This window comes from Triplophysa dalaica, chromosome 2, assembly GCF_015846415.1.
Source record: "Triplophysa dalaica isolate WHDGS20190420 chromosome 2, ASM1584641v1, whole genome shotgun sequence".
NCBI lineage: Eukaryota > Metazoa > Chordata > Actinopteri > Cypriniformes > Nemacheilidae > Triplophysa > Triplophysa dalaica.
Genome location: NC_079543.1, coordinates 15,075,001 through 15,092,860, shown reverse-complemented (window position 1 = coordinate 15,092,860; position 17,860 = coordinate 15,075,001). Strand labels below are relative to the sequence as shown.

The 17,860-nt window shown below is 41.0% G+C and overlaps 1 protein-coding gene across 3 annotated transcripts in view; it reads right to left on the bottom strand.

The window, feature by feature from the left end:
- Window positions 1–17,860, bottom strand: part of chst10 (carbohydrate sulfotransferase 10) — a 34,592-nt gene that overhangs the window by 13,385 nt on the left and 3,347 nt on the right. For 2 of the 3 annotated variants that reach the window (XM_056767165.1, XM_056767148.1), the window contains exons 2-5: window positions 1,588–1,704; window positions 734–840; window positions 335–569; window positions 107–212 (exon numbers count right to left, since the gene is read on the bottom strand). In XM_056767165.1, the coding sequence (XP_056623143.1) occupies window positions 107–212; window positions 335–569; window positions 734–840; window positions 1,588–1,693 (554 nt within the window). In that variant the 5' untranslated portion in view covers window positions 1,694–1,704. Of the gene's footprint in view, window positions 1–106; window positions 213–334; window positions 570–733; window positions 841–1,587; window positions 1,705–17,344; window positions 17,456–17,860 lie in introns of all 3 variants that reach the window. The other variant, XM_056767156.1, reaches the window with a different exon arrangement.

Sequence of the window (17,860 nt, the reverse complement as noted above, 5' to 3'; positions counted from 1 at the left end):
CTGTAAAACAGGTGGCACTGATGGACAATAGATACGCTCCTGCTTAAAGGGAGACACTTTTCACAAAAACGTTTTTGCAAACATTACTAATGGTATACATGTAAACCTTCTATTAATCTCTGTGTCAGTCATGGAGGAAAGGCGAGGTAATCCATTTCTCTCATGGTCATGAACCAGGTTTTCTGGTATAGTTTCAACCTTGGAGAACTTTCCTAAAAGGGAAAAATAGAGAGTATCTTTCAAATAAAGTAATACTTATGTATTTTTCTCTTAATATATTTTGAATAATAAAGAGCACATTTAAGGATGTTCATATTTTTTTTGCATTTCTTACCATTGAGAAAAATAAGGACCTTTTTCCATTGTGTGTTACCCACTTTAGGTGTCTGGCAGAAGAGAATCTTGTGTTTGTCACACACAAAAATGCGGTCCAAGACAAATCTGTGCAAAGTCGAATGAGTGATGTTCCAAAAAGACGAATTTCTGCAAACAGTTGATAAGAGCTCCAAACGCTTCTCATTCACTGACTGCCAGTCTTTGGGCTCCAATATAGAGGGATAAACTGAGGACTGATATCCACATAAAATACATCGTCATTACATAAACACATACTTTATGACATACAGAAAACACATAATAAATATGTGCTACAACGTTCTAAAAATCATCTGTTAGCCAAACAATAAATAAATGAACATTGTAGACACTGAGAGACTTCATTTTCATGTCTCACCACTGTATATGGCTCAGATGCTGCTTTGTCTGGCTGCTGGGCTGAATGAAGGATAATTCTCCTATCAGCTGGCATGGCCCAACCAAACACTGTCCTCCCTACATAGTCTAAAAATGTAATAAGGGAAACTCTCAGAGTGGGTTAAGAGCAAGAAGATGACAGGGATTGACATTAAGCATCATCACATGGTTGTCCTGTCGACAAATAACTTTGTAATTTACTTGTCAAGGTAAAAACGCTACTTGCATAGAGCTTAAGATAATGGCATGACTATGTTTACATACGAGTCTCTGTGATTACACATGTACCCAGGTGTCTTTTTAAAGCTGACAATGTTTACAGTTTAAAAATGAGAGCTGTTACTATAACTTTTTAAGTAATCAGACAATTTTTAAAAATCACATTTCGTATTAGTAAGCAATAAAAGTAATCTTGTGTATCTATTAATATGTATTATGTGCACATTGACGTTTTACAGACACATGTGCCTTAACAAGTTTGTCAAGTTTTTCCCTGCTGTTTTCTGATGTAAAGTTGACAAATGCTGTAACACAAATAAAAATAGTTCTATCATTGTTTTTTATTTTTATATTTTCAGGCTACTTGACATGTTGAGCAAGAAAAAAACCTCTTTCACTTGCCTGTCCAAAATATTAATTTGCCTCAGAAAAGCATTAATGTCGAGCCCTGAATGACATTTACATTTATGTATTTGACAGACGCTTTTATCCAAAGCGACTTGCATTGCATTAACCTATTTTTCCTATGTTTCTAAGTATGGAGAAACAAACACTTTCACATACTTTCAATCAAATACCCCAGAAAGAAATGCTGAGGAAGTGCTAAACACATACCATCTGGCATTCTGATGCTGAAGTTAATAAACTTGCTGATGAAGATTAGGATGAGTAGCACCCAGCCACAGGCACCAACCAGCAGCCAATGATGGCGCATCAACATGCCAATAAAGCCTAGAAAATAAATATATTGCTTCAGTACAATGGTGATTTCTGACATTTACAGTAGGCATTATAACAACATAATGTCATTTTGAGATTGTGTTCTGTAAAACAGCAATCCCATGCAGTCTAAGATTATGCTTAAACATAACTAATTAATTTACACATTTTCGAACATGTTTTTCCATTTGAGGAATATTCCGGTCAACGACATTATTGAAATAATAAGTAAAAACTAGTATGGTCAATTGATTATTTTTTTTGATAAATCACACAGTATTTCTGTGATTAATCACGATTAATCACATTTAACATTAATGTTTTTAAGTATATAATATACATTCTAATAATAATATATTTAATCTTCAAATTCATGTAAAAACAAGATATTTCTTTAACAACATCATTTTCTAAATCAAAGCCAACATTCTGATATTAGTACTCCAACTGATGTATTCATTCAATAAAAAAAAAAATCCACTTTTAACTTTGGTGTTCGGGCCTGTACAAGCCCCGCCTATCACCTGCTTTGCGGCATACGTCACGTTTTACTCGTAGCCTGGGAGAAGTTAGCCAACAGCAGAGCTAACAGTAAGACAAAACAAACCAAAACATCACCATGACAGAGCCAGCCAAAAAACCAAAGGAAGGAAGCAAAGAAAAGAAAGCAAGAGAGTGATCGGACACGAGCCCGAACACGAATCAATATCTGCAGACTTATACTCTGTGACACACGCGTGCAGCAAGAAGCAATGGGTTGCAAAACAGAAGGGGACCAAACGTTAGACTTGTTGCTATTGGAATTGAAAGTCTTATGTTAATATTTTTCTTACTGTCCTTTACTTTTTAGCGTATTAGTAAATTGGCTGTGCTCAGGTTGTTTATTGGCAACCACTAACATTACTGGTTCACAATTTATAACAATAAGGTAGACTAGAGATAATGTAATTCTGCTTAGTCATAAATTCACGTATATTTGCGCTGCCCAGGTGGAGGCCTTTACAGATACAGTATTAACGACATTGATAATAGACTATTGTGCTTATCCACATGGGGGAACCATACACCAAAACAGCTTGTTGTCGCTTTAAGCTTTCAAACACTTCACAGCCTTTCATGCTAAATTCTAAATTAAATACATAATTGATGCTTCAAAACACATTGAATTCCATTTTTCTTTTGTTCTTTGTTCAACATTAATGACAGGAGTCACAGCTGCAGGTTTAAGAATGTGGGCCCTTTGAGAGCTGCCACACGCAGATCTAACGCCCTTTCCAGTTTCCTCAACTCTTTGCATTCATTTAGGATTTTATTTAACACGTTGAAGTCTGTGCTTACAAAAAAGCTAGACAAAACAGGCTTTCTGGCATGATCTTTTGTGGTTTGGTTTATTCAAGCACGAAAGAGAACTTAATATTGGTGCGCTATCTGAAAAAGATTCACTGACGTAGCCTGTAGTCCGTGACTGTATACACCAGATTGGACCGCTGTCGCGTTGCGCCATTTCCCACAGCTAGAAGCTGTCTGTCTACACTGAAAACGTCAAAGCATCTGTTACAAATCGTGCTTAAATGGTTTGAAGGCATCTAACATGAATATCACATGTCTTATAGTCAAGTCTTACAATTCAATTCAATTCAATTCAAGTTTATTTATATAGCGCTTTTCACAATGTGTATTGTTTCAAAGCAGCTTTACAGGGGCAAACAGGAAAAACAGAAAAGTTAAAACACAGCACAGTGCATGGTATTTATACAACGAGTAAGTTCATTCTAATAAATAACATCTAATTTCTAAATAAATAAATAAATAAATGAATGAATGCAGTCTCCCGGTGAGCAGGCCAACACTGCCCTGCTGTGGCGAGGAACCCAAACTCCAATGATTGATTAATGGAGAAAAAAACCTCGGGAGAAACCAGGCTCAACCGGGAGGGCCAGATCCCCTCTGACGTGTCATAGCTGCACTCAGACTGGTGACATGTGATTTTAGTTTAGCATTTAATACCAAATACAAGATGTCTTGTACAAATACAAGACTTGACTATTGTAATCCTCTACTTAGTGGTTGTCCTGTATCATTAATAAACAAACCACAGTCAGTTCAGAATGCACCGGCCAGAGTTCTAGCCAGGTCAAGAAAATACGATCACATAACCCCAGTTTTATCATTGCTTCACTGGCTACAGATTAAGTATCGTATTGATTTTAAAATTCTTTTAATTACTTACAAAGACTTACACGGTTTAGCCCCTACTTACTTATCCAAGCTTTTATCACATTACAAACCATCACGCTCTCTAAGATCTCAAAACTCAGGACTTTTGATAAAACCTAGAATAACTAAATCCATCAAAGGGGGTCAGGCTTTCTCATACGTAGCACCTAAACTCTGGAATAGCCTGCCCAATACTATTCGAGGGTCAGACACACTCTCCCAATTTGAATCTAGATTAAAGACACATCTTTTCAGCCAAGCTTTCACTTAATGCATAGTTAATGGACAGCAGCTACGATAATTATTCACTTTCTGCCTTCTGCGTAAGGAGAAATTCTGCCAGGTCCAGATGATCGACATATGCCCATCCCCAACTAGAGATTACGCCAGGTGCAGACTGACTGACCATCCCAGCTCCCTCTAAGGCAATTCCCCCACCACACAAGAGAAATATGACCATCTGACCATCCCAGCACAGACCATTCTATCCCCAGCCAAGAGCAAATACGGACTACCTGTCACATTAATGCTGAAGTTACAATACTTGTGATGTAAGTTTAGCATTAAATACCATGTCAGCAGTTTGAAGTTATAGCTGCATTCAGTGGCCCTTATTGAAGGTTGTATGGTGGGTATCTGTGGGGAGGCTCGTTGGTTGTGGTTTGGGGGATTTTAATTGTTGGGGCTGCGTGGGTCTGGTTTGGTCTTGTTTTGTGGTCGATGTTGGATAACGATGTTGGAATAAAGTTACAACATGCCATTACTATTTTCTCAGGTTGTTCCTCCGTTTTCTGGTTGGGACCAGGTTGGACCTGCACGGTTTTCGGCGAGTGGGACTTTCTGAGTTGCGGATGGTGGGCTCTCCCTCTTCCTCGTGGATATTTGCTCGATGGCTTTTGGTCGGGGTCACTGAGTGCAGCTATGGATCTTGTGCTTACACAACAGATCTTGCGAATGCGCCAAGATGAGCCAGTCGCAGAGATAGTTGAGAATACCCACGCCCGCTCCTTGAGAGGACCCTATCAAAGGGAAGAACCTTGTACTGGTTTGCATGACCCTTGAAGGCAAACCAAACGAACAATCTGTCTCAAGGGAGAATGGAAACATGAAAGTATGCATCCTTCAGGTTGATGAACCTGATTAACCCTAGCCGACCGACCGAGCTGCCCAGCAGCCGGAGAGTGCTGTATAACCACCCGAGTGTGTGGCCCAGAGCCAGAGACCGTGGCCCAGCTGCCAGAGAGTGCCAGAGAGGAAGCTGCTCAGCCGCCGGAGGATGCTGCCTAGGTGGAGGTCCCCTTCGTGGATTAGCCAGCGATCCTGTCCGGCCAGCCCATCGTACAGTCCGTCTTCCAGTCAGTATGGGTCGGACTGTCAGGTGTCATTTTCCCTCCCACCCCGATTATCTTCCAGAGGCGCCTACAGGAGCTGGGAAACGGCCCGGCACCTGAGGCCGATTAGCTGCCGGGCATAAAAGCCGCGTGCTCCCAGCACTCTGGGTCCCGGATCATACAAAGCCTAACGCTTGATCCATTCTACCCCACCCCGGGAGAGTGCGAGAGAGGCCAGCGAGGGAAGCACAGGAAACCCGATTGCACGAGCACGGATCGGACGACAGCACATCACGAGCACCCCTGATATCACAGTTTTGGACACATTATTTTATGTTTTATAATAAATTCCCCACTGGGGTTGCTCTTCCTCACCAGTTTTGTCTGTCGTATTCTCTTACCCCGCCACACCATTCGAATATGTATACATGTATTTCATAGTATTTTCAGTTGGACCATTGTATATTCAAATCAACCAGTTTTACTACAATAATAATAACTTTGATAGTTGTTGTGAAACCAATGTAAATCAAAAATAACCATCGCCTTACTACAGTATCCATATTATAAACTAATCACTCAAGCATTCCTATGATATAACTATAGTAGAAAACCTTAGTTTAAAAAAATGAAAAAATACATGGTTTGATGGCAACATGACAAGATGTTTTTATTGCAGGAAATCCCAGGTAAACTGTCTTAAAGGTTTAGCCAATTTAAAAATGCAATTAATCTAAGAGAAGTTTTACAGAAAATACATGTTTCAATGTTACAATCATTAAATATACTTTAATCAGCCATAGGGAGCTACGACTCACCGAGAAACATCTGGCAACAAATAGAGTTCATATCACAATAGCTCTAAGATATACAAGTCATGTGTAAAAATTCACGTTCAGTTAAAAATCACAAATATTATAGGAAAAGTTTTCACATTTCAGATTTTCAACCTTCTTTGTACTGGTACAATGTCTATAAAATACGTAAATTAACAATATTTGAATGATGCAAAACACATTTATCCAGCAGTGTTTGTGGACAAATAAATTGGAAAATCTCAATTCTAGTAACTCTTAAATTTATCTGTAAATTAACATAATCTGTCCACATAATTGTAACAATATGAAGTGGGTTGAACCAATTGTTGAGTTTTGTGACATTTCTTAGCGTTCTCATCAGACTCAGACACCCAGAAAACTGACCCCAGCTACAAAGTATTTTACTGGCAAACGTTCAGTCTGTGGATAAAAAACTTTGCGAACTGAGTGCACAGATCTCGTTTAATCAAGAGACAAGGGCCTGCTGCATTATCTGCCTTACTGAAACCTGGCTAACTGTGAGAATTCCAGATACGGCCATCGAACTCGCAGGGTTCTCTGTGTACCGAGCTTACCAAGCAAAAGATCTCTCGGGAAAAAGTAGAGGAGGTGGTGTATGTTTTATGATCAACAAATCATGGTGCGATCAAAGGAACATATAAAGTCTTTCTTCTCCCCTGATCTGGAATTTCTCATGCTTTATGGTCAACCATTCTGGCTACCGAGGGAATTCACAGCGGTCATTATCACAACTGTGTATATCCCCGCAGAAGCCGACACAGACTGGGCTCTCCAGGAACTGTACGGGAGTATAAACAATCAGGAAAACTTGCAACCACAATCCACATACATTGTTACTCGAGACTTTAACAAAGCCAACCTCAAATCTGTAACACCAAAATAGCACCAGTTGGTTTCAAATCCCTCCCCCGGCAACCATTTGGCAAATCAGACCACTATTCCTTCCTTCTACTGTCGGCTAACAGGCAGAAACTGAAGCAGGATGCACCCCTTAAGATGATCCATGCTGGTCAGACCAATCAGACTCTATGCTTTTAATCACACGGACTGGGATAGTGGTCGACCGATTATCGAACAGGCCGATTAAACGGCGACGATATTAAGGATTTAGCCGTTAATCGATATCGGTCATTTTCAAAGCCGATTTGCCGATAAAGTCATTTAATTTCGGAGATGGTGGTCTAGTGGGTTAAACCACTGAACTGGTAAAATCAAAGGTTGCTGGTTTGATCCCAGCAGCCACCACCAGTGTGTCCTTGAGCAAGACACTTTACTCCATGTTGCTCCAGGGGGATTGTCCCTGTAATAACTGCACTGTAAGTCGCTTTGGATAAAAGCGTCTGCCAAATGACTAAATGTAAATGTAAATGTAAATTTTGAAATGCGCTATTTGGCTCTGATGCAGCCAAGGATTTAGTGAGAGCAGTCAGAACACGCTCTCTAGTTTGTTGCCTAGAGTAATGCCCGCCCACTGCCCCTCTGATTTGTTGGGACTAAGACAAGAGACTAAGACTAAACTAGACAAGACTAAGTACAACACTAGACATAACTATGTATAACTAAACTAACTTAACACAACATTACAAACCGGGAGGGTGACAACAAACAAACAAGGCAAAATGATCCAGCACGAGACGGAAGACACAAGGGCAATAAATAGGGAACCAAATCAAGAGGGGAACGGTGTAGGGCATGAAAGTGTAGGGCATGAAATCATTAAAAATCAATAATGAGGAAACCAGAAGGCGGGGACAAAGATGAGACAGAGAGTATGGAAAGTCATCAGTTCCAAATTGCCTCTCTCCACATGAAACAAGGTTCTGTCATGACTCTGACACTAGATCAAGAAAAGCAAGACAAGATGGGGCAGAACAATCTTTGAGAAAACAAAATTAGAGGTATTCCAAAAAACATGGAAGGATAGTATTCGAAAGTATATGAAATACCTAAAAGCGTCTAGATCCGCCTACTTTTCATCACTAATAGAAAAAAACCAGCACAACCATAGGTTGCTATTTAACACAGTGGCTAAATTAACCAAAAATAAATAGTCAACGACTTCTGATTCTGGATATCAGCATAACAGTGATGAATTTATGAACTACTTTACAAATAAAAATCCAAGATATTAGCAAAAATATTATAACAATGCCACCAGAAGTGAAACCTGGAACATACAACATACAAGCCCCTTGTCAAAAAAACCCAACTCGACCATAGAGAACTAGTTAACTACAGACCTATATCAAATATACCTTTTTAAATCTAAAGTTCCGGAAAAAGTTTCAAGTCAATTATGTTCCTTCTTTCAAAGGAATGACATCAGTGAAGATTTCCAGTCTGGATTTAGAGCACATCACAGTACAGAGACTGAATTGATCAGAGTTACAAATTATCTGCTTTTGGCGTCTTATCCGAGGTTGTATTTACTTATAAGGGCTGTACCAAATACAATTTTTTGAGCTTAGAAGCTTCGTTAGTAATCAACATTGAATATTCAAAGCTTCGGAGGGAGAGGGCTGAACATATTCGTTTCTCTAATAAAGGCAGGAATCTCTGTGTCTGTCTGTCTGTTTGCATGTTTTTTATGTCGAGAATGATGAAGACCAAGAGCGGTTCAAAAAACCCATATGATGACTACAATTTCGAGGACCGTGACGTCGCCCGGTATGGCGCAGCCGGGGCCCCACCCTGGAGCCAGGCCCGGGGTTGGGGCTCATATGCGAGCGCCTGGTGGTCGGACCTTCCCCCATGGGGTCCGGCCGGGCTCAGCCCGAAGGAGCGACGTGGGGCCACCCTCCCGTGGATTCACCACCTACAGGAGGGACCGTAGGGGGCTGGTGCAAAGTGGATTGGGTGGTAGTCGAAGGCGGGGGCCTCGACAACCCGATCCCTGGACGCGGAATCTAGCTCTAGGGACATGGAACGTCACCTCTCTGACGGGGAAGGAGCCAGAGCTTGAGCGTGAGGTTCAGAGATTCCGACTAGAGATAGTCGGGATCACCTCTACGCACAGCTTGGGCTCTGGAACCACACTACTCGAGGGAGGATGGACTCTTTACCACTCTGGAGTTGCCAAGGGTGAGAGGCGGCGGGCTGGTGTGGGTTTGCTTATATCCCCCCAGCTCAGCCGCCATGTGTTGGAGTTTACCCCGGTGAACGAGAGGGTCGCTTCCCTGCGCCTCCGGGTCGGGGATAGGTCTCTCACTGTCGTTTGCGCCTATGGGCCAAACGGCAGTGTAGAGTACCCGGCCTTCTTGGAGTCTCTGGGAGGGGTGCTGGAAAGCGCCCCGACTGGGGACTTCGTCGTTCTGCTGGGTGACTTCAACGCCCACGTGGGCAGCGACAGTGACACCTGGAGGGGCGTGATTGGGAGGAACGGCCCCCCTGATCTGAACCCGAGTGGTGTTCTGTTATTGGACTTCTGTGCTAGTTACAGTTTGGCCATAACGAACACCATGTTCAAGCATAAGGGTGTCCATCAGTGCACATGGCACCAGGACACCCTTGGCCGGAGGTCAATGATCGACTTTGTTGTTGTTTCATCTGACCTACGGCAGTATGTCTTGGACACTCGGGTGAAGAGAGGGGCGGAGCTGTCAACCGATCACCACCTGGTGGTGAGTTGGATCCGATGGCGGGGGAGGAAGCTGGACAGACTCGGCAGACCCAAACGTACTGTGAGGGTCTGTTGGGAACGTTTGGCCGAATCGCCTGTCAGAGAGATCTTCAACTCCCACCTCCGGCAGAGCTTCGACCAGATCCCGAGGGAGTCTGGAGATATTGAGTCCGAGTGGACCATGTTCTCCACCTCCATTGTCAACGCAGCCACTCGGAGCTGTGGCCGTAAGGTCTCCGGTGCCTGTCGAGGCGGCAATCCCCGAACCCGGTGGTGGACACCGGAAGTAAGGGATGCTGTCAAGCTGAAGAAGGAGTCCTATCGGGCCTGGCTGGCTTGTGGGACTCCCGAGGTAGCTGACAGGTACCGACAGGCCAAGCGGACTGCAGCCCGGGTGGTTGGGGAGGCAAAAACTCGGGCCTGGGAGGAGTTCGGCGAGGCCATGGAGAAAGACTATCGGTCAGCCTCGAAGAGATTCTGGCAAACCGTCCGTCGCCTCAGGAGGGGGAATCCGGCCGATAGTAGACCCTCGGATTCAGGAGGAACAGTGTGGTTTCCGTCCCGGTCATCTTGTGGAGGGTGCTCCGGGAGTATGGGATTCGGGACCCTTTGCTAAGGGCCATCCGGTCCCTGTACGACCGGAGCAGGAGCTTGGTTCGCATTGCCGGCAGTAAGTCAGACTTGTTCCCGGTGCATGTTGGACTCCGGCAGGGCTGCCCTTTGTCGCCCGTTCTGTTCATAATTTTTATGGACAGAATTTCTAGGCGCAGCCAGGGGCCGGAGGGCGTCGGGTTTAGGGACCACACGATTGCATCTCTGCTCTTTGCGGATGATGTCATCGTGCTGGCCCCATCAGACCAGGACCTTCAGCATGCACTGGAACGGTTTGCAGCCGAGTGTGAAGCGGCTGGGATGAGAATCAGCACCTCCAAATCTGAGGCCATGGTTCTCAGCCGGAAAAGGGTGGCTTGCTCACTTCAGGTAGGTGGAGAGTTCCTGCCTCAAGTGGAGGAGTTCAAGTATCTGGGGGTCTTGTTCACGAGTGAGGGAAGGATGGAGCGGGAGATTGACAGACGGATCGGTGCAGCTTCTGCAGTAATGCAGTCGCTGTACCGGACTGTCGTGGTGAAGAAGGAGCTGAGCCGCAAGGTGAAGCTTTCGATTTACCGGTCAATCTACGTTCCTACTCTCACCTATGGTCATGAGCTGTGGGTCATGACCGAAAGGACAAGATCCCGGATACAGGCGGCCGAAATGAGCTTTCTCCGCAGGGTGGCCGGGCGATCCCTTAGAGATAGGGTGAGAAGCTCGGTCACTCGGGAGGAGCTCAGAGTAGATCCGCTGCTCCTCCACATCGAGAGGGGCCAGCTGAGGTGGCTCGGGCATCTTTTCCGGATGCCCCCTGGACGCCTTCCCGGTAAGGTGTTCCGGGCATGTCCCACCGGGAGAAGACCCCGGGGAAGACCTAGGACACGCTGGAGGGACTATGTCTCCCGGCTGGCCTGGGAACGCCTCGGTGTCCCCCCGGAAGAGCTAGAGGAAGTGTCTAGGGAGAGGGAAGTCTGGGCATCCGAAGTCTGGGCACCCGGCCCCGGATAAGCGCTAGAAAATGGATGGATGGATGGATGGATGGATGGATGGACGGTTCATCCAATCGACATCCAATCAGGTACCCAAGGGAGTGGAGTGTCGCATTTTGGTGCAATATGGACACGCGACACGTTCAGAATGAATACACTTTTAATAAATTATTAGAAAATTTGTATTAGGTTATAACTTTGAAGAAGTTATAACTTTATTAGTATTAAGTTAATTTAGTAAATATTTGGATTATTTTTTGTGTGTGGTTAAGGTGCTAGCATAGTTTGATTACCAACTGCGCTGGAGTGCAGATTTAAATGCATAACATGAAAACTATTTAAACTGTTGCAGCCATTAAAATTGATTTATTTTCTTTTCAATGGTAAATAAGATATAGTTTGTTTCCTTTCTTATGTTAGTTTAGAAAAATGTTTTCAGTATTTATTGTTTGTTGCTCAGGCACAGAACGCAGTTTGATTGCCAACAGCGCTAGAGACGCACTAGAGAAACGCATGGCGGGCATGAGACTGTTAAAATTCCTCATTCTGTCACCGTAAGACTGCTCCAAATATTATGCGTGTATATCATGCAGCGCTGCAAAGACCTAACAGCGCAAAGCATCTTTAATTAATTGCTCTCGTGTTGATTTGATAACATTAGAAGGTCAGTGCAACACTCACATAAAGTTGAACACATAATAAAACACACCCTAGCATTTTTATAGGCTACTACTTACATAACTCATGTGATTTTTCAAACTTGACGTGCTGTTGTGGTAGGCCAATTTCGAATCGCATATTTGGCACACTGCCTTTGTCTTGTTCTCATTGATTGTTCCCACACACCGGAGTTCTTCAGCATTTTTGTCTTCTCCTTCAGATTAGTGGTCGACCTATTATCGAATTAGCCGATTATCGGCGTCGATATTAAGGATTTTGCCGATAATCGATATCGATCATTTTCAAAGCCGATTTGCTGATAAAGTCATTTAATTTTGAAATGCGCTATTTGGCTCTGACGCAGCCAAGGATGTAGCGAGAGCAGTCGGAACACGAAACTCTAGGGGTTTGCCTAGAGTAATGCCCGCCCACTGCCACTGTGATTTGTTGGGACTAAGTCACGAGTCCGGCCAATAAACGCGGGAGGCTGCGGGGCAGAAAGATAATTTCACTCTCACACCGAAAGCACTGCTTCAGGTTCGTGCTCTCTGAGGTAAAGCAGCATCAGACGTTGAAATAATTCACAATCCACTACACTGAAGATGCAAAACACTTAAAGATAATTACTGCCTGAATTTCGGAGCAGCTTTGCGGGTTTTCTGCAGGTTCCACGGGATTTACGCATTATTATCATGTAGATATAATTCACATCCATAGTGTAACAATAATTTTGCTCGAGCAGCATACTGCACACGCGTTTCTTGTAATTGATCGAGCTGGCGTTTTGCATGTCATTTTAAGTGACGCCATTTCAAAAATACAAGACATTTTAAAGCATAAAGGACTTGAATCGTCGGTCTTCAGTCAGAGCGATCTCTTGCACGCGAGCACACACACATACACACTTAGACTCCGCAATATCAAGCTGCTCGCGACAAATGATAGATCGAGTTATATTTCGCAACTTATTTATACACATAAATGTTCAGAGCCACACACGGGTGTGATTAAATGCCCATCTTACTGACAATTCAATCAAGGAATAGGCTTATGTACTAACTAGGTGTGCCTAAAATATGCTTTTAATGTTATAGTTTCATTTAAATATTGCGGACTTTTCAACAACATACACAATAAAGCTATGAAGGCAATTCAATTATTTACACTTATTATATAAATTCAAATTGTGCTAGTTAATCCAATGATGATCTAAATGATTAATTGAATAGTATTGTATGCAATGTTAAAGTCATCAGAACATATTTTTTTCCATAAATAAATATCATTTGTTACATTCAATTCATTTTTTCATTTGTTGCTTGTTGTTTTTTACCCTGTTGCTTGTGTATTAAGATTTCTCAGTCAGAATTAAAAATGTTTCAAATGTTTCAGAGCCTGTGTTCTTAATTTCTATATAAATTTACGTTTTTACAACATATATATATCGGTTCAAAATATCGGTTATCGGTCTAATTCGCATGGAAATAATCGGTATCGGTCTGAAAAACGCATATCGGTCGACCTCTACTTCAGATAGAGAACTAAATCATGACGTTCAATTATGGGCAATTCATATATTTGTTTTTCTAGTAATATATGACAATTATTTCAGTTAAATATTTATGCATTATTCTTCGCTTATGCTTTGAATATGAAGTTATAGAATTGGAAAAAAATAAGGTTGGAAAAAGCAGGTCTATGCCAGTACTGTCGACCTAAATACAATATTTTTTACAAACCATCATATCTTTGTAACGCATCACATATACAAGAATACGTAAAAACACATGCAAGATTTTACAGAGATGTAACTTTGTCATCACTGCGATCTCTGTGTTAATACTTGTTAATAATTTAAGGGGAAGATATTAATGTATGAAGTAAAAACAGAGTACAGTATTTTAAATGTTGAATAAATGTAACAAGTAGGTTCACAATGGCTTTAATGGGAACGAGGATACATAGAAAATGTAAGGATTCTGAATTTAAACAGTAGGGCCATCTAAGTGCTTTGTTTCATTTCATCATGTGTCATTTAAAGAAAGCTAGTATTAAAAGTTGTGACAGATACCAAAGATTTACGATGCACTGCAATATCATAAAGAGATAAAGCAGCACAAGAGAACCCGTGAATTCAGTGTCAATGGCAGATGAGTGGAGCCACTGCCGGTGAGCGCCCTTTAAACCAGCTTTGACTTAAAGTGAGCAGTTTTATCATTATTATCTGATGGCTTCATCGGGACTCTTTCAGTCATTGACGGGATGAGCTCCTCGCAGGTGAGTTGCCAACACTGAAGATGATGCACTTGGCGTGGTTGTCAGAGGGCCATAATACATTTTGTGAATTTTATTAAGAAATGCACCAATTGTATGACTGAATTGTGAACGCGATACGGTTAAAGGGAAAGCAACCACAAAAGCAGCTTGGAGACGTTAAGCAGGAGAACAAGAGGGTATACGCTAATATAGATCTTTAGAAGTCATTATACGCAAACAGCACTGTGGAAAAAGTAAGCATACGGTGTATGTGTGCGTATGGCCCCGACTACACCACTGCCCTTGACTGACCTAGCTCTCTTCGCCATCATATGCAGAGCCATCCTCCTATATATATATATATACGCTAAATTTACGTCAATTTAGACTGTTGATAAATATTACTCACATCGGCAGATCTGTCTCGTCAGTCTCGATCTCTCTTGAGGAACAACTTTGAGCCGAATCCTGCTTGTACTGTCCCAGGTTAGAAAAGCACTCAGGCTTGAAGTGATTCGCGCAAACAAGCAGGTTTTTACTTATAGTTTCTGATGGATTTCCACTTAAAATAAAAAAAATCCATGTTGTCTGGAAACTGTAGCCATGGCGTCACTCACGTACACCGCTATCGCTTGTGAAAACAACAATGGCGGAGCACGGTGGACGGAACTATGTGGAATAAGGGGCGGTAACATTACAATAAAATCCGCTTTGGACCTCACAACCGGAGTGAAATCTGAACGGCTCGATTTCTCACATACTTGCAGGGAAAGGCACACCAAAACAAACATCCTGGGTTCTTATTTTTCACGATTGCACCGGGGACCGGATTATAGCACTTAAACATAGAAAAAGTGGGGTTTTCATTTGATGTCTCCTTAAAGATCTTTACAATTTTTTTGTATTTAAAAAAATACAAAAATTTAACTTTTCATTACAGAACAGGATTTTTTATTAGGGAGAGAAATCTCATTATGAAATAAATGTTTTGTTCTAATACACATTGCTCATAACAATCATACCTAGAGTCTTCACCTATAATGGTTAATGAATTAAGAACAGTCTTGAATACATGAAAAGGTCCAAACATGCCATAATATTAATAAAACATAATAAATTAATATACAGTTTTTTTATCTCATACACCTTACACAACCAATTTTACTGTGGTCATATTAAATTACTTATGTGAACATATACTTTTATGAACAAAATGCTAATGTGCTTTATGACCGCCAAACAGAAAAAAATATTGTCAAATATGGCAATACCGATATTTGTAAAATTCCAAATTTCCAGTGAATGACAAATTTCCTTTTACAAAGGACAACAACATGACAATGCTTAATGTCAAGCCCTGGTTTACAAAAAAGGTGAGATGTTTTTGCTCTAAATCCATAATCCTTGAAAAAGGCAGTTCTCAACAAATGATCAGGTGAGATAAAGCTTCAAGCCTGTAGTTAGATTCTAATTTTGTGTAAACATTTTTAATTTTGAATAATTTCACTGTGTTAGCACTATAGTTTGTAAAGAATGAGTAATACAGCAACATTTTTCACATCGCAAATAAACGTATATGTATGTATTATTATCTGTCTTATTTAATTATTGATCTAGCAATTTACTATGTGAATCGATTTGTATTAAAGCCCCTGCTTATTCAAATGCATACAAATGTATGTTTCTTGTGAACTTCACATTTTAAGATTAACCTGACCCTCATATTTTAAGATTATGACTTGTTTGCTTATAAAATCACGTAAAGCCACACGTAATCAATGTAATTCCACATACTACCAAAGGAATATAACTTTTACAATGGTATTACTTGGTTAATACTGCAGAATTATGACAGCAATACTACAGAGTACTGCTGGAATATTACAAGAGTATTAGAAAGAGTACCAAAAAAATCCTGTTGTAAACACTGCAGAAAAATTACAGTAATATCACTGTACCACAAAAATATTAGTGACCGAACTGATATATAAATATATTTTATTTAAACAGATACCGATTATTTTCATGTTTGTGTGCCCGATACCCGATATGCAGAACAGATATTTATTTACTGTTATACACACTGATTACAACATAACTGAACAAACTATTTTATTTAGAACAATCACTCCCTTCTTGCATACAAAGCAAAACATTTGCAACTATACACCAATAAATATAGGGGTTTGAAAGAGTGAAAATAAAGTGCACTGTTACTAAAGTGTCTTTGTTCCAAAAATAAATATTTATATCCAATTTAAAAAATAAAGAGGGGTCTGAAACACAAACACTGCAACAAATCATTGGTAGGGACCGAGGACTCGTACACACACGGAGCTCATTGAGAAAGAGATCGCATGTGGTTGGTCGTCAACTCGCATTAAACAGGTCAGGTAAGAGAGAAGATGCAGAAGCGCTGTTTATCTTATAGTTAATTGATCACAGATACAATCACTTTCACGGATGGATAAAAACAATACAAAATGTGATGCCGAATAAGTAAACACAATGTATGGGGAAACTATTATGGAATAAAAACATTGTCATGAATGTAAGAAACAAAACGGCATATAATTCATTGCATATCTCAACCTGTTACGTTAATAATATTTTTGTCAGTCTTATTAAATACCTGCGGACAAAGCACTGTTATATATTCAAATAGTAACGTTACATTAAAACTGCAATCGCTTGTGGAGACAATAAATAATTAATTCCACAGGGCTGTATTCAAATGTTTCTTAGTGAAAGAATGGCTTTATAGTCGATGAAAGTACGACTTAAGATGCTTTAAACAAGTTAATCTTGTTAAAAAGTTAGCTACATGCGGAGGTTATGCTAAAACTTCCTGAGCATCAACCCGGTGAGTGAACAGCAACATGAATGATGAGCATAGACAACAAAGGTAATTAAATTCAGCTCTTTTATTCCCAATATGAATTAAATCATGGCTGTTACATTTAATTCATTCAAAGTTACGTCTTTATTGGGGGAGGAATCAATAGCTTAGGCTGCGACTCTGTGAGTTTGTCTCTATTTGCGAAGCTGCATAACCTACATATCAGGCAGTAAATGTAACATCTCATTTGTGCAATAATTGCTCTCATGTTAAATATAAGTGTATTAATAAAGCAAGCGAGTATACATAACCTGTGCACGCTGTCGTTTTGTCGCCTCTCCCCTCAGACGCTGTGCTGCAATAACGGTCCTGCATGCAATTCTCTAAACGGCCACAAGATGGTGGAACCTATATACCTATATCTGATATTAGAAAACAGATACCCGATGACGGGAAATTGATTAAATATCGGGAAAACGATGTATCGGTCGATCTCTAAAAAATATTACAGGAATATTGCAAACTAAACAACAGAAAATCCTGTGTTAACTATTTCAGAAATATGACAGTACTCCCACAACTTTGTAAAGTTGGTTTGAGGCTTGACATTTGTCACAGATTCAGCTTTGGAAAAAATCTATAGTTCTTTAATGACTTTAATGACGTAAGATGACAAGAGACATGCAGAGTTCTAATTGTTTTCAAATGTACAAGAGAACACACAGTTCTTTTTAATTGTTTTATTCTGCCTTGAGGTGTTGTAATTGAAAGACCTTAGGAAAGGGACTGTCTGCCAAGCCCAAGACGAAGACGATGCTTGATTTTTT